Genomic DNA, 25,693 nt, shown 5'->3' with positions numbered 1-25,693 from the left:
CTCATGAATTTGACCCACTAAGGTATGTTATCTTGGAAAAATTGGCATAGTTGTCCAATCAATTAATTAAAAGGAGTAAACTTTTTGGCTTACATGAACTTGCTTTAACTAGGATTTAGAACCCACTTAACTTTTTATATATATATATATTAAAAAATCCAGCACTGCAACTATGTGAAAGTAACTTGCTATATGAAGTATTCCTTCCTTGGAGTATGGAAAAGACCATGTAACAATCTTTGCACATTTTGAGGAGAATCAAACCTTTTGCTAAAACATTCTCACCTAAAACTACAAGTTGCAAACTTGAATTGTATTCTCTTTGTTCACAAAGCAAGGCATCTGGTATCTGCATATTTCGTACTTTCAATCATCTAAACCCAACTATACATCTCGATTAGTGGATTGCATCCTCTCTCTCTCTCTCTCTCTTAGTATAAGCATAGTTCTCATAACCATAGTCTTATTCATGGAATTGGCCCCCGAAGGGCTAGTCTGGGCTTTAAATCTTCATGGTCTCAGAAGCAGGAAGACAATGGCATGTAAGTGCTCTTTGATTGTACAAGATAATGATAAAAAAGCAAAGGAGCTAAAGCAAAGATGAGGTAACATAAAGGGGGCTTAAAAGGATGCAAGAATCTCCCTTACGAATCAAAATTAATAATGGAGGTTGGAGGGGCAACTTTGATGAATGAGTCACAGATTATTGACCAAAATTAATTAACTCAGTTACCCAGATAGCACATGGAAGAGCTCAATCTAGGAAGCCTTTGCAAAGTTGTTCAAAAAGGTCAGAGCATCCAATGCAGCCAGTAGTAATTCCTTTTCTCTTATCAGTGCATTTTATTTCATGGGGAAGGACCACTTTACTCTGAAGTGAGTCAAATATTTGTTGAACAACTTTTGAGTCCATGAACTATATATATATATATATAAAAACTCTCAATCATGGCCCTTTGTAGCAGCTTTTGTTTAAGTTTCTTTCTCAAGTGCGATAGAAATCTGAAGTAGCTTTTATAGGAGAATACCAACTACCAAGACATTCCTTAGACCACTTTGAGTTTATAGACTGTCATCAAGAATTAGAACATATCACATCAAAGGAATAAACATAAAGACGTGTGCTATAATATATATATATATATCGTCATAGATCTCCATTCATAAGATAGGAGAGGGACTACTCACCAGCTTAGGTACTGCGAGCTGAGAGGCCCTTCTCGTAGACATACAAAGACACATAACGTTGAAGTGCCACAAAGGCTACATAGTTATAACACTTAAAAGAGAAGCTAGAGTTGGTGGGAAGGGGGATACATTTAACTTCAAAAGCAAGAAAGAGAAGAAAAAAAAAAAAGAAAGAAACAAAGATGGGGAGGAAGGAGGAGGCAAAACTAGTGATAGATTGAGATTACTAGTATATCATATGATCTCATTAGTTTCTCTTGGTCGTCTCATTTGTGTTTGGTCCCTTTTAGACTTCACCGCCTGCCGTGCAAAGACTAGCAAATTAGGACGTCATAACAGGGAAAGAATTAATGGATCTATTGACTCATATGATTATTTACCAGATTCCCGTGGTGCATTGCACCTGAAGCATTCCACCCTGCTCGCAAAGTTGTGCTCGTTGCATCCTGACCTGGAATTTAAGATATATATCGCGTATAAGATCTTAGAGAAGTTTATTAATTACTAAAGCAACACATTCATGCATGTATAAGAGCAGTTGCATGCCACGTGTTGCAGAATATATAAGAAGCCAACTACAAATGTTTAGCAATGGGAATCCACCGTCTGATCACCATACTACGTATCTGCACTGAAACGTAAGCATATATAGGTAGCATGCATCTGGACAAGAAGCCATGCAACAACCAAATTTTCTTTGGTCAACTTTAATTATCTGCTAGAATGCACCCAAGAGACAAAATAATTAGGTTGCACTAGTAGCAGTACTACACACCTGGTGCAAATCCAGTCACCAGACTTCCACCCGGCGCGGCCGCCGCCGCCGCCAAAACCGACAGCTCGAGAGCGTGGCACGTCGCCCTCGAACGCCCCTCCGCCGCTGGCCGAGTCATCCTTGAAGGCGCCGCACTTGAAGCAGCTCGAGCGGCTGGCGAAGTTGTGGTAGCCGCACGAGCAGTACCAATCCCCGGGGCGGACGTCGGAGCCGCCGCTGAATCCGAACGACGACCCTCCGCTTCGGCCAGCGCCGAAGCTGGCGTACTCTGAGCGATCGCCGCCGCTCGGCCGCTGGTCACCGCAGCGCTGGCACGAGTCGCGGCGGCTGAAGTTGAGGTGCTGGCATGACCTGCAGTTCCAGTCTCCCGGTTTCCTATTCATCTTCTGAAGCCCTGCCACATTAATTCACAACAAGAGCAACATGTCATGCGTTGTGGACGAACACTTGTTAATGTAAAATAAGATCAAATGGAAGAGAGATGGAAGACTATACTAGAAGGGAAGATGATGGGTGTTGGTTTGGTGTTATCGTTGTGAGGTTTGGGGGGGTCTTTTTATACTCGAGTGTGCCTCAATAATTGAGAATCAAAATTGTATGTGGAGGCTCAAGGGATGTGATCTTTTTTCCACTTTTTTCATTGCCACTACTTGGAAGATGGCTTATGGTAGTAACTTCTTTTTAAGACATGGATAGTAGAGATGTGGTGGTGCATGTGTGTGCATTATTATGTAGAGAGAGAGAGAGAGAGAGAGAGAGAGAGAGAGAGAGAGAGAGAGAGAGAGAGAGGTACTAATTCTAACATTCCAGTTCCAATATTATCATCTCATCTTTACATGATACTCAACATTGATATATTCGTTGAAGGACATGATATCTAATAAACTATGTTAATAATGCACGTAAGTGGTTTAGGGTGGGTCTTGAAAGTGCAACGGCACACACGTGTGAGTACTAATATAGCCCGTTAGGAGAATCAACTTAGCTTAACTGCAAAGATGATATAATATTTGGACCACCTAAATTAACATGCATCTAGGCTTACTTGGGGGTCATTTACTTCGCCAAATCCGGGCTTAGTGCCCTCCACAAAGTGAATATGTCTTGCTAGTTGATACTAATGCTAAGAAAGTGTTTAAATAATTGGGTTAAACTAATACTACTTCCTAGGAATAGATTCCCCTGTGGGCAAATCATACTCTGGTCCATTATTCGTGAACAACTTCCCTTCCCTTTATAACAATAATTCAAAAGGTCATAGATTCACAACTAGAAGCTTTCCTTCGCACATCACATCAAGCGAGAATAGTCGTCCCCTGTTTGATAGAAATTAGTGGATAATATGTCAATAATACAACTAGTCATTCATCTTGAAAATTAACGGGTCCATGACATCCACTCCGTGTGGGGCATCGACCTAGGATTAGATAAGAAGGAACATGGAACAAAAGTGCTAAATATGGGAAGACCGAGTGAATGTTCGAAGAGTTATAGGAAAAAAAAAAGATTGACAGGAAGGATACAACACCTCTTGCTCTCAAACTTTAACTACTGCTCCTTAACGGCTACTAATTAGGAAATCAACTATAGATTAATTCTTAAAGTGTATCATTGGCAGGGAAATTATTATTTTTGGCTATAAAATGTTCGAGCTCAGTTTATGTTTCTTAGATAACTAGTTGACTTAAAAACTTAAATTATTAGTTAATTGATTAATAATATATTTCATGTCTACCTCTTATGATCACATGGGACCCTAATACGGCACGCAGACAAATAAGAAATAATATGACATGTCCATGGAAAGGAGTTTAAAGCTAAATATATATATGAATAGATTGATTGTGAGCTGTTTTCTGGTTAAGCTTTATCTTTTCCCACCCTAGTTGAGAGAGATTGAAGGAATTTTTGAAGAGAGAGAAAGCATTCTTTCAAGTAGTTTTCAAGCACCAAGTGAAATTATTCGAAAGAAAGTGAATGAGGGGGAGCTGGTGAGTTCCGATAAAGAAACACAAAACAGAACAAGGAGTCATCGAGGACAGTTTTTGACCATCTTTTCCTTTGCCCTTAGATCCTTCTCCTTTCTCCTATCCTATAGTTTGTTATTTTTCTATCATATGTTTGTTTGAGTGGCTTTGCTTTTGCTTTTGCTTGTTTACTTTCCCTCCCTCATGGTATTAGTGATGAGAGGTTTCAAAGACTTAGGATGGTACAGCCTTCCACTCTCTCGGAAAGGAAAGGAAAGGAAAGGGAAGCTAAGAAAAGAAAAGGTGAACACTTTAATTACTGTCTACCCTAATTTGATTACTCTGCAAATAGACATATGCACATCAATACACATGCAAGAATGATAAGAAACACCTACTAATCCTTGAAACATATTGGTGCGGCCGTCCTTTGCTGGTATTGTACATAGTGGTTTTGTTAAGGGTTTCGAGGGGTGGATTACAGTCACGTGGCATGCAAAGACATTGGTCGATGGACAACTCACGAGTGGCATTAACAATACAATGATGGCTTCTCTCTCTTTCTGTGACCCCATCTTTTTTGTGCTATGACTATGAGCTCATGAGCTATGAGCATCACCTCTCTTATGCACACTTTCCCAAATAACCTAGCTCGAAGACCACGTACAATGAACGTACTTTGCTAGAAGTTGAGATAGCAAGCACCATACCGCTTGCTTGCTTGAACTTTTTGGTTTACTGCATGCTTAGGAACCACCCTTGCAGGCAGGATGTGTATGTGTAGTCTTAATATATATATATATATATAGAGAGAGAGAGAGAGAGGGCGGATATTGATTACCACCGTCAACGTTCGTATCGCCCAAATGCAATATTTACTTCAAATTGGCGAGTGGTCAGATCCTATTGCCCCATTTTAGATGCCACTGATTTGATTCCTGCACTACGCTAGGAATGATGCTGTGTGCATATAATGGGCTTGATATGGCCCGCATAAATTTGATTCATTCCATCATTTTTATTGGGAGGGTAACACTAGTCATCTAATTTATACGAAAGGACTAACCCTTTATCAAAATAATAGAAAACTTTTTTATCACTATTTATGTACCCTGTGTAGGGGTGCAAATGAGCCGAATTTGAGCCATAGACTCAGCTTGGCTCGGTAGCATTTTTTTTTCTCTCAACTCAAGCTCAAAATAAGCCGGATAAAGCTAGGTTGACTCGCCTCAAGCTTTAGCTTGATAAGATTCGAGGGTTGATGGTGATGCCTAGAGAGCCTCCTTAAAGTAAAAGGCGGGGCCGAGCAAGGTCCACCAATACCATTCAATTTCGCTGCCTTGAAGTGTTAGTCCACGAATGCCTGCTGTTGGCGGTGAGCCAACACGGTCTCATCCGAAGACTTTGATTAGATATGGAGAAAGGAGTCGGGGAAATTTGGAGGGATTTTGGAAGTGGGTTCAATGGCCGCTGCAGACGAGAGGTGTGGATTGGGTTAGGGAGGGAAGAGGTTTGGCAAATAGTGTGACTTCTACGCGTGCAGTTAATCGGGGTGGGGAAATAAGAAAGAAAGGGTGGGACTTGATTCAGAAACAATCGCTGGTTCAAGAAGACATGACTGGTTCTTGGTAGTAAACATGAGTAGTTTTGTTGGATCCGTAACGGAGGAACCTGAGGAAGCCAATGGAGGACTCATCATGGCAACGAAGAAGTTGCTCCCAAATCACCGTCGGCTACGTCACCTATAGTGGAGACACGGCTGATGGAGAGTCTAGGTGGATTTGCCCAGATATCGAGAGAAAGAGGAAGAAGAAAGCAAGTGAAATTTGGGCGAGATCAGTCTTAGCGCAGTGAGGTTTAGAGTTTTTTTTGGAGAGTAAATATATACATATTATTATTCATTGGATCTAATTCCAACGATTCTTGCCATTGACTATAATACCCTACAAGGTTACGATGGCTCCAAAAGTCAATAGAATTTTGTAAAAGCCATATATTTGCTGTCAGTAGATAATAAAAACTTAAACTTTCTTTTTTATTTTCCATGGAAGAGAAAAGGAAAAAAGAATAACAGTATTATATATAAATTATTCAATAGCCTATAACGTAGAACATGAGATCATAATTCCTAAAGAGAGAGAAAGTGGAAACCAAATAATAAATAATAAACATTTCGATCAATAAATAAATAATAAACATTAATAATCTTCTGAAATAGGGATTGAAGCATACCTGCTCTCTTCCGATCTATTCCCTTGCCATTTGCCAAATTTTTCCCCAAGGAGAGGGGCCGAAGGAAGATATAAGGCAACATGTCATCCTGATCATTTTCCAGTCAACAGAGAGAAAATTGGCAACTCGAAAGCTCGCACCAGGTTGGCACATTTAGGCACCACCCAGTTCTCCACGTGGTAAATGACGATTCCAACCTAGTATTAAATCGTGGATTCATAGTTGGACTAATGGGTTTCATGCTCACTATGCCAAAATAAGCTGAGAATATGATAGAAATAAGATTGCAACATTTTTTTTTTTTTTTTTTTGACATGATACTGCCACCTGTTTTCGAAGTCTTGACAGAGAAATATAACAGATATCACATGAGAATAGAAAAATTAATCCATCACACTGTTGCTGTGATTCTTGCCTAGATGTTTGATAATCACATCTATTAAAGCACCCAAATTTTTTTTTAATGGATTGAGATTGCCTTCTAATAGATGACAAAGAACTTAATAGTCACAGATGCTTAACTGGAACTGGATGCAATGGAAGTTGCTGATGCTGATACAATTATGGCCACTCAAGACAAGAATGCCATCTACTCCGGTCATCTATCTGAGAATCATACAAATAATTCTCCAAATCATAATAATACTATAGTATAGAAATCTAATAGGAACAATATCATGCACTAACACAGAGGAACATCCAGATCGATACTTTCGGTTAACAACTTCCCCATACCAGGCAACAACAATCAGCTAGCATAATTACTTCCTAGGCAAATTAACTCTGCCAGCATGATGAGAATTCTACACTCCAAATCATATGGTTCCAGATCAATCTCCTTATTTTACATCCAAAATGATGAAGTTGTGTCCATTAGAATAGAGAAAAATGTCTGATGATAAGACAAACAAATTGCACTTCGTTATGTAACAGGGTAGACTTGCCAAACTAACCAATGAATTTGATATGCATACTGATGTAACAAGTTATATATCTCATCATATCGATTCGGGTGAACAATAGTGCCTAATCCAATCGAACTGAAGAAATTCTTGCATCCTAACCATGATAACAAGCAAAATTTGGAAGGCTCAAAGATAAAAAGCAAGAACACAATGAAAAGAGAATGTTATTACCATTGAGATATTAATGATAAGATACGGAAAGCTTGCAGTGACTCTTATAACAAATTATACACAACAAGCATAATGTCATAATACTAAGTTATTAGGAACTAATTTCATATTCGACGAACATAAGAAAGATGATCAAAATAACTAATCCTTAACACTTTCTGAATTGCAAAAGAAAAAAAGATGGAAAATCTATCAGATAAGAAAGATGACACAAAACAGATATAAGAGAACAAGCCAACCAGCTGTCTGATATTAAGGGTTTTCAATGAGAATAGCCTTGACACTTCAACAGTATTTTAGATACTATTGCCAACTGGGTGAAGTAGATTAAAAAACTACCCCTGATCAAAATGGAACATATATGATGGAAAGAGCTAAGCAAGTTACTCTTTCTGCCCACAACTTCCTTCAGAATGGAACCTAATATACATATTATTAGCTATTATTGCTATATTGTCTCAAAAGGTCCATGTTGTGCCAACCATCATATGCTAACCAGATATAGCTAACAAGAGTCATCTCAACCTTTTCAATACCAAAGGCATTAGCCGATGCAGACTAGCAGATGCTTTCTAAAGGGCTTTGTGGAGAATTATGTGACAATATGTTTTTCCTCAAACGATGAAAGGAGGAGCATCAAGAAAACAAAATATTGTTAAATTACTTCGTGTGTCAAATGCTATCTGATAGAGTGCATTAAATCTGCAAAGTGAAAGGGGCAATAACAGTAAGGTTGTGGGTGTGTTTGCATAATTCCCTGAAAGAACCCACCATTATACTCAACTACCACAGTACCACCATTGTCAACAACTGTGCAGATGTCTAAGGTTTTATTATTTATACTTGGAGAAAATTCAAGGTCTTATATTACGTCTGTACTTCTAAACACCTTCGAATACATTTTCGAAATTCTCTGCTCTCAAGTGAAGAATTAAATTCCAAGGTTCGTCCAGTAATCTCCCTTAAGGTTTCAACATTCCACTGCATTATCCAACTTATTTTGCAGCTGACACACAATTAAGATGAACAATTGAAGTGATCAAAAGGGATCTGTACAGCCAATAACTTGAACAGAATAATATAAAATTCAGTGACAGTAAAGCAATAAATTGGAACCTCCACCAGAACATTAAAGAAAAGAAACAAAGAACAGCCCACAAGGAACTCAGGAGACAGAAGCAGCCAAAATTCACTTGCATAATGTGAAAACAAAATACTTGCTCAAACATAAATTGCGAAACCCTAGGTTATCTGCATATCTAGATTTTTGCATTCAATGAATCATGCTAGAATTCATTGTCAAGACTGATCTTTTCCTTGCCCCATGTTCTCTCCAAGAGTCATTTCTCACAGGAATTGGAGCTTCTTCAATTTCCCCCTATCCCAATCACTCCCCAAGAGTGCTCCCCTCGGATACATGGGCGCTGTCTTGAGGTTTATTTCAATCTGCCCTTCTGCTTAGAAGACTGCTTTCCCTCATCTGTTATATAATCTTCATCGTCTATGCCACGTCTATTATTTGGTTGTTAACAAAATAGTCAGCCTTAACTTAAAGTCATTTCCTTAGCAAAGGGGAGCAATTGGCATACGAAATGCTTCAAGAAATCTTCTACGCAGTATATATCACCAAAGCAGAAGAACTAGCTCTTTTTTGAGTTAATACAGGAATTGGTAACAATCTTAAATGCAAATCCTACCAAAATCGTACGAAGAAGAGAGGAAGCTCTTACTCAATTGCTCAATACTCCATCTTTCGACTTGCTCAACCTCTTGAGCGCCTCTTTTGCTGAGTTCAGAGAATCGTCAATCCGGAGCGCCGCCTCGAAAGCGCTCCTCGCCTCCACCTCCAAGCCCTTCTGCTCATAACACTCCCCAAGAAGTGCAAATGCCTTGGCGTTATCCTCACTGAGCCTAACCGCCTCGACGAGATCTGCTAAGGCATGGTCGAACCGCCGCCGGCGATTAATCGCGAGATGGATCTCGGCGCGCTTGAACAGCGCGTCTCCCTTCTCTCGATCAGCAAGCGATTTCACGGCGGGAGGCGACAGCGCGGCGTCGAGGGAGCGGAGGGCGGGGAGGCGGTGGCCCTGGAGGTCGAGGGCGAGGGCTTTGAGGATGTGAGGGGCAGCGTCGCGGGGGTCGAGGGAGATGGCGAGGTCCGCCTCAGAGATCGCGGAGCGGAGGAGGGACGAGGAGGGGGAGGAGGAGGATCGGGCGCGCGAAAGGAGCTGGGCGCCTTGGAGGAAGTGGCGGCGGGATTGGGCGGAGGATTGGGAGCGGCGGCGGAGGCCGGAAAGGGCGCGGCGGGGAAGACGGGAGAGGGCGAGGAAGAGGGAGACGGCGAAGATGAGTAAGAGGGCTTGTAAGGCGGCTTCCGGCCAGCTCGCGGCCATGGTTGGTTTACTGCACGCGCTTTTTTTTTTTTCTTTTTCTTTTTCTCCAAGTGATCTTCTGTGAAATTTTTTGGATATATATTTCAATATTTGTATCACTTAACCGGTTATAAACCCATCATTAATTCCAACAAGGATATTATCTCGATAATTATCCATGTGGTTAAAACTCGCATATCGGAGTCGGATCTGCCATTTAATTATCCGACCCACCGGCCACCGCCTCTGCGACGCGAACTCCTCCTCCAGTCCTCCTCCTTCCAGCCTGATATACCCTCGTGTCCCGTGGTTGCGCCACACTGAGCCATCTGTCCTCTTTCATAGCCGCACACGAAAACCTTCTCCTTTTCGCGACTGCGGACAACGATCGTATTCCTCTCTTCCTCTGTCTCGATCTCGACTCCCGTAAGTTAATCTATCCCTAGATTACGATATCTCGATTCCTGCTCGGGAATCGCTTCTTCTTCTTCTTCTTTGCGGAAATACTAAAGCACCTTAGAAGCAGATGTGCTGCAGCCTTCTTTTATCTCTCCTTGTTTTCCCTACAGTAGTAGTTTCTTAAATCTATTAGGTTATTTTGTTTTGCAATTGCTAGGGTTATAGATGAATTTTGGCTTGTTCCAGATAGATATCTGACTCTTCCGTAATCAATTCGAGGTTGAAGTTGAAATTACCTATCTCGCAACTATGGCCAGATTATTATCCAATGCTTTTTTCAAGAACCTCGTCAGATCGTCTCACTCTTCCAAACAAATGGTAAGACATATTACTTCTAACCATTTCACTGTTTACGTTTGTTTGGGCATTTTTCATTAGTTACTTTTGAACCATTCTCTGAAATAATTCCATCATCTGAGTGTCATATGCTACATCTAATGTTGTTGGAAAATTCATCGGTACAGCCAGTATTTGCTAATTATATTTTGGGCCATCGAATGTGGTTGTGGTGCATGTATTTGTAACCTTCCCTAGCAGATGGAAGCTGATCCATCTGCGGTCTCATTTTCATAATATGCTCCTGTTGTTTGAGCTTAATTAGCATTAATTTACTTAGTGAGAAGAGGAAATAGGTCTGATCACTAAAGAATTGGTTCATAATCCTCACTTGAACAATTCACTCTTAAGCATACCTTTGGTTATCAGGGTATTGATTTTGCCACTGTTTCATTAAATGTAAAACTGATCTGTACAATACAAGCCAACATGGTAAATTTATCCGAACTTTAATATTGTGTCCTTATAATCTATTCTGCCATGTTGTACTTTCTATTGCAACCTGTGTTTGATAATGATCTTTATGCCTTTAGGTGATATCAACATCAGCCTTTCAACAATACTTGCAATATTCCACTAGCCCCAGTGGCGGTTCTAGTACACAAGGGGATTTCCATACGAACAACAGTCCTGCAAGTTCCAGCTCATATCCAACTACAATATCTGCTGATTCTGATACTCATGAGGATTTCCAGCCCACAACGAAAAGTGCTGGCATCACTTGGCAGGACATTGTTGATCAGGTGCTTATTTTCATAGGTAGTAATGTGGTTTTTGCAAATTATATAACAATTGAATAAGGTCAATAGATAACACCTCAGTGTTCTGATTATTCGATACCTAATGTGTAGTTCGTATTTTTTTAGGACGTGAAGGAAAACCCAGTATTAATTTATATGAAAGGTCTTCCAGATACTCCTAGGTGTGGATTCAGTGCATTAGCAGTCAAAGTTCTGCAGCAATATAGTAAGTTCATATGATCGAGATATTTCTGGTTTTTATAGATGTAGTAAACATCATTCTGTGATGAAGTTGCAACTTGGCAGACAGTGAATTTGTCAACAATATATTGAGTATTCATGTGTTATGCTTCTATGATTTCTACTGCAGAGGTACCAATCAGTGCGAGAGATATTCTGGGAGATCCTGAGCTGAAAGAGAGTGTAAAAGCTTATAGGTAAGTAACTTTCTCCACTGTGAGTCTATTTAAAGCGTGAGTGCATGCGTGTGTGTGTGTGTGTGTGTGTGTGTGTTTCTTTGGGAGACTTATTTTCATAAATTTTGAGGGAACTAGACTCAGATATTATGGCTTCCGGGACTGGCTTCTTTTCTTAAATTGCTTCTTCTTTTTCCATTTTACAGCAACTGGCCAACATTTCCACAAATATTTATCAAGGGGGAGTTTGTCGGTGGATCAGATATTGTTCTTACTATGCACCAGGTAAATGAGTTCATTCTTATGAATGATTGAATCAGCAACCCTCATATATCTAACATTAATTAACATCACATCTTTTTTCTACAGAAGGGTGAACTTAAGGATTTGCTTGCAGACATAACACGAGACAGCAAGCAGGATAGTGCGTGAAAAAAAAATGCAGTTGATGATCATGGAATATACTGTTATGTTTACTGTTTTGTGTATTTTTATTCTTCCCTCTGCAAAATGTTGTATGTCTGCATACAACCAGTTGGACATGTTTTTAGCTGAGTAGATCATTAGTACCTGTGATATTTGATTGCTCCATTTGCCCTCCACCATCTGACTACCGAGCAGAAGCCCTTTTGGCGACACAAGCTGTTGCTTTCGTGGCCACTCAAGTTGCAATTATGGAAAAAAATAAGTTTGAAGCATCAACGAATAGCTAAACGAGTGTTGTCTTTGAGGCGAATAAAATGAATACCAGCAGCTGATGCTTCTGTGTCTGAATTTGTTCCTATAACTGATGTGTTTTTTTGACAAATCCTATAACTGATGTGTTGAGCTTTGAGTTCAAGAATCACAACAATTTGATATTCTCTTCTTCGTACTTGTTTATTGATCAAAGAATTTTACTGAGAACTAGAATCTGGCTGTTTTATCTCTTTGCTTATATGATTGTGTGGTTTGGTACTTGAATGAAGCGTTGCGAGTTTTTCTGCTGCAGATATCGCTGACATCATGTGTGCATTTGCAAGTTGTGAATACATGGCTTGCTTGATCTCTGTTTCTCGCTACGGTCCTTGATGCTTATGTTTCGCTATAATGCTATCTACAGGTTCATTCTGGTACACGTACACATCCAATTACTGGTAAGGTATATGATGCGTAGGAGGTGGCATTTGAATTGAGAATACTTTTTTTTATAATTAGTTTAGTGAATATTAAGTCTTATTTGGATTGAGCTTAGGTTTATTTTTAAACTAGTTTAGTGAACAATAAATTGGTTTTGCATCCTACATCAGTTTAAGGTAAAATGGGTTCAGGTCTGGCTACTTAAATTCATTCTTCTTTCTCCTCCCTTCATCTGTCAAACTAATTTATATTTACTAATAAAAATTTAATTATTATTTTATTTTTGAAAAGATATCTATTTAATCAACTATTATTTCTCTCCTCTCGTTTTTCAAGGTACTTTAGATTTTTCTGACATAAAATAGCGTTTGAATTCACTACTTTTTTTTATATCATATTAAGTGTAATTATGATATTATTTAACGCTTTACAAATAAACACCTAATTTTTCTAAACAAATTTAAATTTTGAAGTATCTTATTCAAGGTTAAGAAATGATAATAGCTAACTAAATTTTGGAGTTAAACCTATAACCAAACATTAGATTAGAGTAAACCTAGTACTAGTGTAGTAGCTAAACGTTAGATTAGAGTAAAATAGGTTTAGGGGCAACCTAGTTATCCTCTCTCCGCTACTCATCTATCAAACTTTATATTTACTGAACTATCATTTTGCCTTAATAAAACACATCACTTTAATCATTTATCAATCCAATTGTTCTCTTCCCTCTCATCTATCTACTGTAAAATAATATTTTAGTTAATTAACATAAAACGTCTCCTAAATTTACTATTTTTATGTCATATTAAAGATACAAATAATGACACTAGTATTCTAGTTTTATAACAAACCGCTCATTCTTTTCAACGTGACCAAAGCAAGCTTAAAAAAAAAGGGTGTAGGTAACCACGTTTTTGGTGCTAATAGCGCTCTAAACGGAGTATAGTCTGAGATATGAAATGATCCCACAGTACTCAGGGAAACAATAAAGAAAGAGATTTATTTATTTACTTCTTTGTCGAACTACTGTTGGAGCTCAACCGCTGTAATAATTCTGAAGGCCTCTTTTTGTTCCCTTTGTCTTCGTGGTATACTGGTACTCATCTCTAGGTTGAAAAGTACTGGATACAAACTTCAAAGTCTTACCTGGCAAGTCAATACCTGCCCAAATGTTATGTTGTGATTACATTGACTGCAGAAGAAGTGACATAATATATTGCAAATTGGGCTCACCTTCCAAAAGGGAGATTAAAGTTGGAAGCAAATTTTCTTTATTTGTTCCTAATTTTGTCATAATTTTATTTTCTGGTAGTTTATACCTCACACACGGTTAGGCTCGATTCCAAACCAATCCCCTTGTAATTCACACCAAACTATTTAATCTCACTTGTGCAGTTGCATCGATTAAATTTTCTATGTAGAATTAACGACGTCCTAAATGCTGAAATTAATGCGATACATTAGGGCTAATGGGGTAAATTACTTTTACCATTCTCAATTCCAGCTGTATTTTACAGGGATAATTAAGTATTTTTACGTTCTCATTAATATTGATTAACTGCTACAATTTTAAATGCTTACAATATCATTTACTCTCTGTTTCTTTGATAGAAGTCATGAAAACAGTAGTCAGTCTTGGGTTTTTGGCCCATGGAGGCCTTATTTAAAATTAAACAAGAGAGGTCCAAAGAGCTACTCTTTATACCACCACGTGTCACCTACGAATGCTATCGAACAGTCTGGTTCTTTTCGTCATTTCCGGATTCCCGCCTCTGCGCCCATTTAATTCCCTCTTCCATTTCTTTTTTCCTCTTTTTATCCTCACACACACAGAGAGAGAGGGAGAGAGAGAGGGAGAGAGAGAAAACAAATAAACAAAAAAGAATAGGAAACAAAGATCGGAAAAAAGCGCGATAGGAATGAGGGAGGCAACCCTTCTCCAGTGGATGGGAAGCGCGAGGACCTCGCGCTCGCGAAGAAATTAGGGTTAGGGTTAGGGTTTCGATTCCCCGTTCCCTCGAATGGATTCCCCCGAGGCCACCTCCAAGCCCTCCTCCTCTGAATCCCCACCGGTTAAGGTACCCACATTTGACCCCGCCCCAATCTCGATTCCGATCTCTTTCATCTTCCATTGATGCAAGGCATTCATTTCCTCTTTGTTGTGTTTTGAGCACTGCGATCTGCTGGTTCGTGTACTTCTTTTTGACGATGTTTTTTCCTTTATTGATATACTTTGATCGATTTGTTTCTCTGACCGCTTCTAAACTGTTGCCGGTTTCTGGATTACCTTTCTAGGTTTTGAGGTGGATACGAGTGATTTGAGTTTGTCGCCTTTTGCTTGTGAATCCCGGATCAGTGAGTGAAGTGAAAAAAAATGGGTAGCAGAAGAGTTGTAATTTATCGCTTTGAAGTTTTTTTTTTGGGTCAATGTAGATAGATTACACTCCTCGAATTGCAAGCTAGTTTTCGTGGTTAGGGTCGCTGGGATTCTTTTTTCTTAATTCCCTAAATTGTTGTTCGTGAGAAATTTCAACTTTTACCAACTGGTGTTTGCAGAAGGGATTTTTTTTATGAATGTCTAACAATTGTATTGGCTTTTATGTGAGGAAAGCCTCTTACTTATGATATCACTCTGAATTTGCTGGTCTAGTTGCTTGATCTATATCTTTTTTACCAGGATTTCTCCTTAAGTAATTGTAAGTGGATGAGCTATTTTCATAAGTAGTCACGAACCATTGCAGCATCTGATTGTCCACTGCATAATTTTCGTTTTGACTTTTGAATAAGCACAGATTATATGAATGAGTCTTGTGTCATATCTTTATACCTTCAATTTTGTCAATTAGCGATTCTTCTTTGTGCTGTGCTCTGCATTACGCCCTTGCCACAACCAGATCTTCTATCTGTTATATGGATTTTGGATGCTAGGGTTCCCTTTTTCGTCCCTTTGCAGGATTCTCCTTTCTTCGACTATGTTAGCAACTTATCTCCTATACAGCTAGTCAATGTCCGACCTGCTGCATATGGAGACATCAATTTTCCATCCCCAGAACCTGTGTTTACCTCACCACACATTAATCAGCCAAGAAAATTGGATTTATTGAGAAGGTATTTATACATGTTTCGTAACTGAATAGTATCATGACATGGTTAATATTACTAAAGGCATGCATTATTTTTCTCCTTGCCAGATCTGAGCATCTACCTCTTCCTTCCTCGGAAAAGCTTTCTCATTGTTATGCCATAGATGCCACATCTTTAGCTGGAAATGTTCTTGTGACTGGGCCACCTTGTCCAGATCCAGTGTCTCAGACGATAACTTGCACCCAAAAGGATTGCAGAAGTGACTTGGTGCAGGATAAAAGCAGTCCTTCAACTTCCATTGATATGTTTCTTGTTGATCCCTTGGAAAATGGTGATAACCCCTCCAACTCACCAGATGTTTATCTGAAGCAAATTGCTGAAATGTCTCAAGATAAACACAGCAACGGCATGAAGAAGAATGAGGTTAAGATAGAGTGCAAGGAAGATATTTCACAATGTGATCCTATCAACCCTTTAGTTTCAGTGGATGATAGCCTAAGGGTTTCAGGTGCTAATTTATCTGATGGTCATGCAAATCAATTTTGCAGTATTCTTCCAGATTTGCACAGCGACTCCATCAGCATTAATGATACAAATAAAGAGCCGTTTTCCAATACCGAGCAATGCATAATCAACCAGGCCTCTGAGAATTTAAACTCATCCTATCAATCCGAAAGGCATCCAGAAAAATTATCATTTATTGTAAGTCAAGCTGAAAATGAGAAGACCTTGAAAATAACTGAGGACTGGAAGGAGACTAGTGAGAGATCACATTCTGAGGAGCACCAACCTGTGTCTAGGAATGCTAGCATCAGTGGCGATTCTTCTGTTGTACCAGATACAGCCACACTACATGTTCTAAATTCTATGGATCAGAAGGAAAATCAGTATTTTGGGTCAAAGGATGAGGAATTAAATGATTTGAGTTGTGCCAAGTTAAATTCTACTTCAGATATTCACGGCCATGAAGCCCAAGATGCTAAGCTGCATGTTGCTGAAGGTGTGCAACTGGGCGAATTGAATTGTACCCCTCAATTCCTACCAGAATCAGTTGAGAATCTTCAAGTAGTTGATGGTCATGTTGACTGTTCAGCAGCAATTTCTCTTGTATCTGCTGCAAACCAGACTCCATGGGATCCAGAGGTGTGGTTCTCTATGTCAAACCTTACCAGGATAGTGGGTCAATTTTGTTTTGCCCTATCATAATTTTTGTAGGAATTAGATTCTTAGTTATCAGCATATACTGACAAGCCATTAATTGGACCTGCATCTATATGTTTATTAGAATTTCTGAATGGCTCTATCAAACTGGCCTTCAAAAATCCATTGACATTTTGTCCCTGATCATGTGTAGTAGTGAAGTGCGTATAATTTGGTTTATACCTGAACCTTTGGCCCCTGGAACTCCCTTGACATGTTATAACTTACAAGAAAGGAATTATTGTCAAATTTATATTTTAACATGGACTTTTTTGAAAAGATATTATTAACCTGGATTCAATTGGACAATAAGGAAACCTGTGTCCAGTTGCTGGAGTAAAGCCACAGAATCTATTAGCCCTCTTTTGGTCCCTAGTTAGGGAATTTTATATTCTAGATTAAGGAATACTACTATTAATTTGTTACCAAACATTAAATTACCCTTACTCTAGATTAGAAAAACTATTCAAATTATTCTACTTATACACTTAATTACAGTTTTACCCTTGATTTGATTAAAGTTATTTCACATGTTATGTCAAAAAATTTCTCTCATCTTTCCTTCCGCCCATTTATCTTATTTCACAAACTAAAGGGCTGTTTGATAACGAGATAAGAAAAACTTGGTCTTTTCGGTGGTTGGTTGGAAAGAAGAATAAGTATTGGATAAAAGTATGGGATAAGAATGGTGTTTGGTTGTGATAATTAAGAAAAATGATAAAGTTAATCAAATTGACCTTAATTCTGTTTCCCTAGTTTAATTTAAATAGATTTGTTTTTATTTTTTCTTTTGAAGAAAGATGAAAAATGTAATTAGGTTAAAAATTAAATATAAATTGCAATTTAATTTTACAACTATTATATTATCTTCCCATGGTTATTTTAGAATTCTTTTTAATTTTATGTACAACTATTTAGATTTCCCATTAGGTTATTCTATTTTACAACTATTATTTCAATTAGAATTCCTTTAGAGAGGGTCAAATTAGTAATTTGGCCTTTTGGGTATGGGATATCTCAATTTTGTTATCCAAACCAAAAGCTTGGATAAAGATATCTGAATTATTCTTATTTTTTTAATCCTAGCTCCATATTCCTTGTTTTGCAAGATTTTCTGGGATAAAGAGGTTTATCTCGGCTATCTAATTGGGCCTTAAAAGTTTCTGCTCAATTTTTTCACTTATCTGCTCTCTCTCCCATTACTTACCTATCTCATTTTTTACTCAAGTATGCATTGCATACTTACAAAAAATGAGTACACTTAATTTGAATCTATATATCAAATCTAGTGTATTTGAACCAATTTTCCACTTCTTATTTGTACTTTTATCTCAATTTTATGTCACATTAAAGGTAATTATTGCACTAATATTCTAGTTTACAACTAAACACCTTATTTCTTTAGTCAAGATTAGAGGTATATTTTTAAGAATAAGAAATTAGATAACTACTCTTGATTTTCCTTAATCGGAAACCAAGTGGGGCTTTATAGTTAGTTGCCCTCCATCATCCACAAATTATATCTTGAACTAGTCACATGGTAAATCAAGTGCTGCAGGGTTTTAAAATGGCTTAGCAGGAATCATGGTCATATATGGTTGCACCATATTGTCCATTTCTGCTGACCAACCTGTGTTACATGTGTTTGATATGCTTTTATATTAAGCTTATGATGCATATCTGGTTTTATTATATTGATTTTGTGGAAGTTCTTCTAAGGTAGTATCATAGTAACAAATCAGTGTTCTCTAGATTGTGCATCCATCTACTCGAAATTTTGGAAAAAAAGAAGTTACAATGTACTCACCTTATGTACTATCACACTTTTTTTTAATGAATATTTAGGAGCACATTTTTCTCTAGCAATAAGAAGCTTAAACTTTCTTGAGATTGTGCATCCATCTACTTGAAATTTTGGAAAATTTTTTTTTTACAATGTACTCACCTTATGTACTATCACACTTTTTTTATGAATATTTAGGAGCACATTTTTCTTTAGCAATAAGAAGCTTAAACTTTCTCGGAGATTGCTTTATTAGTGTAAACTTTTTCAGAGTTTGCCTGATCATTACACTTTTCTATTCTTTTTTTTTTTGAATATGCAAGACATGCCATGCTGATGTCTATTGTGCCATTTAGGAACCTGAATCTCTTCAGATTTATTATTCCTTTTAGCTACTTGTACTGCTATCTTGTGTTGTTCTTATGTTACTCTACTTTGAATAAAATCAATATGGAATTAATATAGGATGCTACTGCTCAATATCAACGTGGTATGCGCAAACGGTTGCAGTTTGATGCTGTTGAGAATCATAGATTGGCTACTTGGTGCAACAGTGACTCTGGGAATTCTTTGAATGAAGTTTCCAGGACAGAGTCAGAACAAGTTCCTCCAGACATGCATGCTGCAATTGCTTCTAATGAAATTTCCAGTACAGACAACAGCAAGCTACTTGTTCGATCAATCTCTGGAAATGAATTGCGCAAACCATTGCTGAAGGTCGATAAGAATGGCCGAAGAAGAGTGATCTCACCTCGAAAGGCTCCTAAACCATCTGGTATTGGGCTACATTTAAATAGTGTTGGAGGCATTGGACAGATAAATTGTAAGTTGAACATGCCCTCATCTGGACCAGATTTAGGTTTGCAACAAGAAAAACCAATTTTGGGGTCGAATGACTCTCTATCACTACATTTGTCCGATTCCATACCCTCACCAGCCCTAATAGGACACAGCTCACTTCCATTATCCACAAGTTCAGAGAGATCCTCACCTTATCCTGCCAGTGATAACAGTATAGAGGAGCATCAAGACAATCAGGTGTCAAAACAGCCAAACAGTTCTGCTGATTATCAATCTTTACTAGATGCCAAATCCCTTCATAGTTCTTTACAGTCCAAACTTAACGATCGCTACATGACCCCTTGTAATGTGAAAAGGCTACTTTCAGAGGACACTACCAGATCTGAAGAGTCGAGTCAAACAAGTCCTAGAAAGAAGAGGTAAGTGCCTAGTATTGCTGATTTTTATGACATTTCAACTTTTTCTTTCCCTTTTTATTTAAAAAATGAGGGCTTTCAGGAAGAAGGCTTCTGAGGATGAAGGCCACAAACGCTGTAACTGTAAGAGATCAAAATGCCTTAAACTGTAAGTGGTCCTTTGGAGATGTCTGGGCATATGATTACCTTTTTCTACTTTCACTGTAAATGTTATTTGTCCTTTTTTGCGGCTGCAGATATTGTGACTGCTTTGCTGCTGGACAATTCTGTTCTGAAGCCTGTGCGTGCCAGGACTGCTCCAATAGGACTGAATATGAAGACGCAGTGCGCGAAGCCAGGCAACAGATAGAGTCTCGAAACCCACTAGCATTTGCCCCTAAGGTTGTGTTGCGCAGCCAACCAAACCAGGATAACGATGTAAAGACCTTACTTATCATCTTCTAGAGTATTCCTTACCATATGAGTAACAATTAATGCTCTCATACACTGCAGGAGAATAAGGGTGTCACACCCACCTCAGCCAGACATAAAAGAGGATGCAATTGCAAGAAGTCGTTATGTCTTAAAAAATATTGTGAATGCTATCAGGTTTATAAAACAGCTATACTGTTTGTCTCAATCATTTATTTCCTTTAAGATTGTTCTGATTTTTAATTTCCTCTCTCTCTCTCTCTCTCTCTCTCTATATATATATATGTCTGTGTATTGTTTTCCTGAAGGCTGGTGTTGGATGTTCCTTTGGATGCCGTTGCGAAGGTTGTAAGAACACATTTGGCAGGAAAGACGGTAAGAATATGAAGCTAAATTCTATGCCGCAGTAGTTTTTAGTAATGTAAGCAAATTATATGACAGTGAACTCTCTATTTCTGTTCATCCAGTGAGCTTCCAAACTATAAACTTTATCTTTTCATTTAGATCTTCTCTTCAATTTGAGAGGCAACTGTTCCTTGAGTACAGTAATATATATTATAATTTTAGAGATGGCCCTTTATTTGAGTAAATGTGTTTTATTGTTATATATATACTTTATGGTGGAAATAGTAAAATAAAATCAGCCACTTTCTCCTATGCATCAATTTTTCGAGGCACTTTCCATTGTACACTCCCTCATGTAGGAAAGGTGCAAAAAGGGATCCTCTAGGGTCAAGATCTTTGATAAACTTATTAGTGGACCCAAGAAGTGTCTTGGGTCCAATTCCAATTCAGACCTGAGCTTTTTCCAAATTCTAGCAAGTTGAACTCTTGTAGATGTATGTTGTGGATGATGATGGTTTGCATAGATGTTGCTTTAAAATATTAAACAAGGTTTGGCCACCTAGTATTGTGGAAACAGTAGATTTCGTGTTTGCTGCATTCTAGTCCAGTGCTGCATCAGAACTTTTGAATACTGGTCCCATTAAGAATAAAAGGTAAGATTTGTCATGGCAAACTGCAATTCATAGCCAAACATAACCAATAATTTAAGTTGAACACAGTTCTGAATTACTTCCGATACATATGAGAGATTACTTTTGCATATAGGCTGGCAAAATCTTTTGAAGGAATCTGGTTTTATGCGTCATAGGTTTTCTCCTTTATTCTTTCCTGACATTTCTCAAAACATTTTTATGATAGGTATTGAAGGGTAGGATAATCAGATATAGATAATGCATATTCGTAAGTGTTACGGTGATATTACTAGTATTCTGTTATTTCTTATCTATAATGTCTAGTGCTAAGAAAAGCATGTTTGTCATTTAACAAGAACTAGACACATATTGCTAAAAGAAATTGGCCTCTTCACAAGCTCCTGGTAACATACAGTGTTAGTAGGTCTCACATCACATTACTGGAAAGGTCTACTTTTCTTTTCGCTCTTTCCCTTGAATCCACTTTAGGGTTAAACATTGCAAGTATTTCTATCCCACTAAATGATGCATTATGAACTAGACACATTTCTATCTTTTGAAAAATTCTCTCTGCAACCTGATTGCTTAGAAAGAATTCATTGATGAAAAGAGAGCTATCGTGTTAGATGGACTATCAGTAAGATCTTGGAGCACCAGTTGTCAAGCTTTCATCTGTGCACACTGATTGTTCAAAACGAAGTAATAGCATGATAATAGATGCTTGGAATGAATTCTTTGTTGGCCTTAACTATCTTGTCAATTATGGTCATTGTCTAGTCAACACCAACTACCTTTTTATAGATAGACGGAAGAAAAAGAAAGAGCTTCATACACACGATACCTACTGGTCTGCTTACTCATTTGCAAGCAACATACAGAATATTTTCTAAAAGCATTCTTTGTCACTATTCATTTTCATAATTTTGCCTGTGTCAGCATTCTTTTTTTTCTGTAGGTTGTGGCGAGTTAATTGAAATAGAGCACAAGTCCTTGGAGAGAGACCAGGAGAAACATCCATGCGAGGGCAAACTGGAACGAACAGGAATCAATAGGGAAATGATAAGCATAGCAAAACACCATCCACGCCTCTCTCCTCTTACCCCATCTATTGAAGGTTCAAAGTACGACTCGATCTTTACAAAACTTGTGCTTGCATTTGTTTATGCTGCAAACAGTAGAAACTTATCCTCACTTTGTCCTACATTAGCACATGGGTGTTCTTCTCGCTAAAATGCCTACCATTCTCTCTGATTTTTCTCAATTGCCTACACAGTGGAAACAATGTGCCAAAGTCTCAGAAGCTTCCTGCAAGCTATTATACTTCACCGGAATCTGGAGCATTGCATTCGTCATATTATGAGGAGTCTCCTAGTTCTCCAATGAATTCAATGAGCAATAGTGCATTTGGAAAGGCAGGAGAAGAATTGTCTGCGGTCTCCTCCTATGACCAGGATAATAGTTCACTAACTTTGGCTTCATTTTCACCTGGATGGGATGGGTTTCCTGACATATGTAATCTTAGCCCCCTTCCAAACCCTTCACCAGGTGCTAGTGATGCTTGTGCCTCATCTAAAACCAGAGATCATAAGATTATACAGACAAAATTGCTCCAAGGAAGCGCTCGCCTGTCTGCCGGTTCCCTTTGTTGGCGTAGCTCACCAGCTACTCCATTATGCCAGTTTGGTGACAGAAAGATCATACTGGAGCCAGATTCTGACAGTGCCCTGCCCAACATCCTGGAGGATGATACTCCAGAGATTCTGGATGACACATGCTTACCAATCAAGGCTGTGAAGGCAAGTTCTCCTAAACAGAAGCGGGTTTCCCCTCCACAGAGACGCTTGTATGAGACAAGATCCAGTTCTTCACCTAGTCTGAGAAGTGGTCGCAAATTCATCTTGCAGTCAGTGCCTTCTTTTCCTCCACTTACTCCTTATAGTAATAATAATAGAGGAAAAGGATCATCGTAGTGCCTTTTTAAGTTCATGTCAAGGTAAGTGCAGTGGACATTTTTCAGTGTTGTGTAAATCATTATTTTGTTTGAGGTCATTCTGAAGTGATTTGAGGTATATTTGCAACTTTTTCTTCTTCAGGAATTTTCTCCCTTTAGTTGGTGAATGGAACAAATCCACAGGGGACTCCAATCACAGCAAAGCCGGGTGTGATTGACTGCCAGTGGTACCTTATTTTCATACTTATGGCTAAAATTCCTAGCGTTCTGTTCAGTGTTCCGTAAATGTATTGCTTGAACATAACATTCTGTTCAAAACTCAGAAGGAATGCAGGAACAGTAAATACTCATAAATCGGGCAATCAATTACTGATTGTTGTAATTCCCTTGGCTGGCATTGATGGCGGTTGGCTTTGTAGTTACTCCTTTTAACCGTTGCCTTCTGCTGCACTAGGATTAACTTTAAATAGGGTCTGCATAATTTTCAGAAGGCCTTGTAGTTATTTTTGTCAACCGCCCTTTGAGTGTTGCAAAATCTCACACATGTTGTCCTTATCCTCCTTTGTACTTTACATGTAGCATGCCTTCTGAAATGAAACAGTTAAAAGGAGCATTGCGGTGGCTATTGTCCATCTTATTTGGATGGAGAGAATAATAGAGGAGATATAATTTTCCTCATTTTTGGATAGGAATTTTAGAAGAGAACAGGACAGAAAACGAGAAAGAAAAAAAGAATTTTTATAAATTATACTTTATGTTTTATTTATTTTGTGATTTATATTTGTTTTTAAGAATTTTATAATTTGTTGTTTCTTTTTTCTTATAATTTTTATTTAACATCTTAGATTAATTTAGACGATATTAAAAAAGAAATATTTTATTATAATATATAAAATAATTTATAAATATTTAAATTGTTATTTTTTTATTTTTATTCTTTTTTTTGTCAAAAGAAAAAAAAAAGGAGGATGGTGGACTAGAGGAAGTAGGTAGGAAGATAATAGAAAAAAGAAAATTGTAAGAGTATTTTAGTAATTTAATCGATATTAGTTAGTTACAATAAATATCATGGTATTAAATAAGAATTATAAGATAAAAAAGGAGATAGGTTACAAAACTTTTAAAGAAGAAATATAAATTATAAAATAGTTAAAATGTATTGTAGATTTGTTAAAAAATTTAAAAAAAATTAATTTTTTTTTCTCTCCAAATGTGAAGAGAAAGGGAAAGAAAATAAATTCCTAATCTTTTCTCGGCGTCCGAACATACTTGGTACCATTGTTGAAGGTAGTACTTATTATTGAATAATTGATTGCAATAATACATCTTCAGGTTACATTCTAAATAACTGAGTAGGTATTTGGTTAGAATCATATAATTTGCGCATGAGTCAAACAAAGCAGTCAGGGGATCTATCAACTTCGATCCAGATCATCCTCCATCATCATCCTCATGAGAACTCCGGCCTTCTCCCGAGCCTTTGCCGAGCCTCGTATCGCCAATTCTGCAACAGACGACAACAAGTCATGCTTCTTGGCTGCCTCTTTCATGCCTGGCTGGCTCTCCTCAAACAACTTGACAAGTATCTCTGCAGCATTCTCCCTGCTCGCCATGCACCCTTTTTGAAGACCATCAACCAACAACTCCCCAACTCCATCTACTTCCTGTATCGCTTTAATGCCTTCCTCGTACCTCGCCAAGAGAGCAAGTATGGTGAGCGACGCAGCAAGGTCCTCTACAGGACCTTCAAGGTTCTTAAGCAGCAATGGAACAGCTCCAGCCCTCACGGCGAGGGTGCAGTTGCCATGATACTGCACGAGCTCGGCTAGAGAACTAACAAGGTAGTGGATGGCAGGCTCGTGTGCGTGGCTCCGGAGCGCCTCGACGATTACTTCGACGGTGCCCGCGACGCCGAATTGTGCCTTGTTCTTGTCCAACATGGCCAGGCTGCAGATTAGGGAGGCGGCGAGCTTTCTGGCCTGCGGAGATCCTCCGGGTGAGAGGAGGATGGAGTGGAGGTGGTGGATGAAGTGGGTGTTGGCCAAGGGATGCTTGAGGTTTGGGTTGAGGGAGAGGTTGAAGAGGATGGAGAGGGAGAGGATTTGAGTGGTGTGGGAGTTGGAGAGGGTGAGGAGAAGAGGTACGGCTTCATGGGTCTGGAAGAGGAGGTTTCTGTTTTGCATACTGACCTTGGTGAGAGAGGAGAGGGTCAAGAGGGCGTTGTTTTTAGCTTCCGGGGAATCTGATTGGGCCTGAGCTAGGCATTCGGCGATAGTGTCGCTGGTTTGGGATGCCATGGCTACAGGTTTAGTGTTACTGCCCTACCCGTG

General features: G+C 38.5%; 5 protein-coding genes across 12 annotated transcripts; 2 read left to right on the top strand and 3 right to left on the bottom strand.

Annotated features, from left to right (window-relative positions):
• Positions 1–1,111: 1,111 nt before the first annotated feature.
• On the bottom strand, positions 1,112–6,302 carry LOC140764573 (RNA-binding protein involved in heterochromatin assembly dri1). 2 transcript variants are annotated; one of them, XM_073103205.1, is made up of 4 exons: positions 6,163–6,302; positions 1,964–2,357; positions 1,569–1,639; positions 1,112–1,488 (listed from the first exon to the last, which is right to left on the bottom strand). In XM_073103205.1, exons 1-4 carry the CDS (start codon positions 6,242–6,244, stop codon positions 1,475–1,477), a joined length of 561 nt encoding a protein of 186 aa, XP_072959306.1. In that variant the 5' UTR covers positions 6,245–6,302; the 3' UTR covers positions 1,112–1,474. The 2 variants fall into 2 exon arrangements, with proteins under 2 accessions (XP_072959306.1, XP_072959307.1); XM_073103206.1 differs by lacking the exon at positions 6,163–6,302 and adding an exon at positions 2,459–2,607.
• On the bottom strand, positions 6,220–9,753 carry LOC140764570 (uncharacterized). 3 transcript variants are annotated; one of them, XM_073103198.1, is made up of 2 exons: positions 9,029–9,753; positions 6,220–6,359 (listed from the first exon to the last, which is right to left on the bottom strand). In XM_073103198.1, the coding sequence occupies exon 1, from the start codon at positions 9,689–9,691 to the stop codon at positions 9,029–9,031; it is 663 nt and encodes a 220-aa protein (XP_072959299.1). In that variant the 5' UTR covers positions 9,692–9,753; the 3' UTR covers positions 6,220–6,359. The 3 variants fall into 3 exon arrangements, with proteins under 3 accessions (XP_072959299.1, XP_072959298.1, XP_072959300.1); XM_073103197.1 differs by lacking the exon at positions 6,220–6,359 and adding an exon at positions 6,629–6,768; XM_073103199.1 differs by lacking the exon at positions 6,220–6,359 and adding an exon at positions 6,783–8,810.
• A 168-nt stretch (positions 9,754–9,921) lies between these two features.
• On the top strand, positions 9,922–12,607 carry LOC140764571 (monothiol glutaredoxin-S4, mitochondrial). Of its 5 annotated transcripts, none has more exons than XM_073103204.1 (7): positions 9,922–10,096; positions 10,356–10,447; positions 10,999–11,208; positions 11,332–11,431; positions 11,576–11,642; positions 11,828–11,906; positions 11,991–12,607. In XM_073103204.1, the coding sequence occupies exons 2-7, from the start codon at positions 10,379–10,381 to the stop codon at positions 12,051–12,053; spliced, it is 588 nt and encodes a 195-aa protein (XP_072959305.1). In that variant the 5' UTR covers positions 9,922–10,096; positions 10,356–10,378; the 3' UTR covers positions 12,054–12,607. The 5 variants fall into 5 exon arrangements, with proteins under 5 accessions (XP_072959305.1, XP_072959304.1, XP_072959303.1 ...); XM_073103203.1 differs by having other exon boundaries at positions 10,349–10,447; XM_073103202.1 differs by having other exon boundaries at positions 9,923–10,096; positions 10,320–10,447.
• A 1,859-nt stretch (positions 12,608–14,466) lies between these two features.
• Positions 14,467–23,980, top strand: LOC140766098 (uncharacterized). The gene is made up of 11 exons (XM_073105517.1): positions 14,467–14,818; positions 15,694–15,848; positions 15,932–16,967; positions 19,273–20,027; positions 20,107–20,172; positions 20,261–20,441; positions 20,517–20,612; positions 20,744–20,810; positions 22,368–22,533; positions 22,686–23,405; positions 23,506–23,980. The coding sequence occupies exons 1-10, from the start codon at positions 14,762–14,764 to the stop codon at positions 23,380–23,382; spliced, it is 3,276 nt and encodes a 1,091-aa protein (XP_072961618.1). The 5' UTR covers positions 14,467–14,761; the 3' UTR covers positions 23,383–23,405; positions 23,506–23,980.
• Positions 23,981–24,778: 798 nt separating this feature from the next.
• Positions 24,779–25,660, bottom strand: LOC140765063 (U-box domain-containing protein 39-like). Its single transcript, XM_073103980.1, has one exon. It carries the CDS (start codon positions 25,658–25,660, stop codon positions 24,779–24,781), a length of 882 nt encoding a protein of 293 aa, XP_072960081.1.
• Between the last annotated feature and the right edge of the window lie 33 nt (positions 25,661–25,693).

This window comes from Typha angustifolia, chromosome 8, assembly GCF_048772165.1.
Source record: "Typha angustifolia cultivar Huaian chromosome 8, ASM4877216v1, whole genome shotgun sequence".
Lineage (NCBI taxonomy): Eukaryota > Viridiplantae > Streptophyta > Magnoliopsida > Poales > Typhaceae > Typha > Typha angustifolia.
Note: the sequence above shows the minus strand (reverse complement) of the source record. Positions and strands in the feature narration are given on the sequence as shown.

Coding starts and splice junctions, on each gene's coding strand:
- LOC140764573 (XM_073103205.1), bottom strand. CDS start 6,244: ATGTTGCCTTATATCTTCCTTCGGCCCCTCTCCTTGGGGAAAAATTTG. Junction 2,358..6,162: donor AATAGATCGGAAGAGAGCAG/GTATGCTTCAAT, acceptor TTAATGTGGCAG/GGCTTCAGAAGATGAATAGG. Junction 1,640..1,963: donor GGTGACTGGATTTGCACCAG/GTGTGTAGTACT, acceptor CTTAAATTCCAG/GTCAGGATGCAACGAGCACA.
- LOC140764570 (XM_073103198.1), bottom strand. CDS start 9,691: ATGGCCGCGAGCTGGCCGGAAGCCGCCTTACAAGCCCTCTTACTCATC.
- LOC140764571 (XM_073103204.1), top strand. CDS start 10,379: ATGGCCAGATTATTATCCAATGCTTTTTTCAAGAACCTCGTCAGATCG. Junction 10,448..10,998: donor CTCACTCTTCCAAACAAATG/GTAAGACATATT, acceptor TTATGCCTTTAG/GTGATATCAACATCAGCCTT. Junction 11,209..11,331: donor GGCAGGACATTGTTGATCAG/GTGCTTATTTTC, acceptor GTATTTTTTTAG/GACGTGAAGGAAAACCCAGT.
- LOC140766098 (XM_073105517.1), top strand. CDS start 14,762: ATGGATTCCCCCGAGGCCACCTCCAAGCCCTCCTCCTCTGAATCCCCA. Junction 16,968..19,272: donor AGACTCCATGGGATCCAGAG/GTGTGGTTCTCT, acceptor GAATTAATATAG/GATGCTACTGCTCAATATCA. Junction 20,173..20,260: donor AGATCAAAATGCCTTAAACT/GTAAGTGGTCCT, acceptor TTGCGGCTGCAG/ATATTGTGACTGCTTTGCTG.
- LOC140765063 (XM_073103980.1), bottom strand. CDS start 25,660: ATGGCATCCCAAACCAGCGACACTATCGCCGAATGCCTAGCTCAGGCC.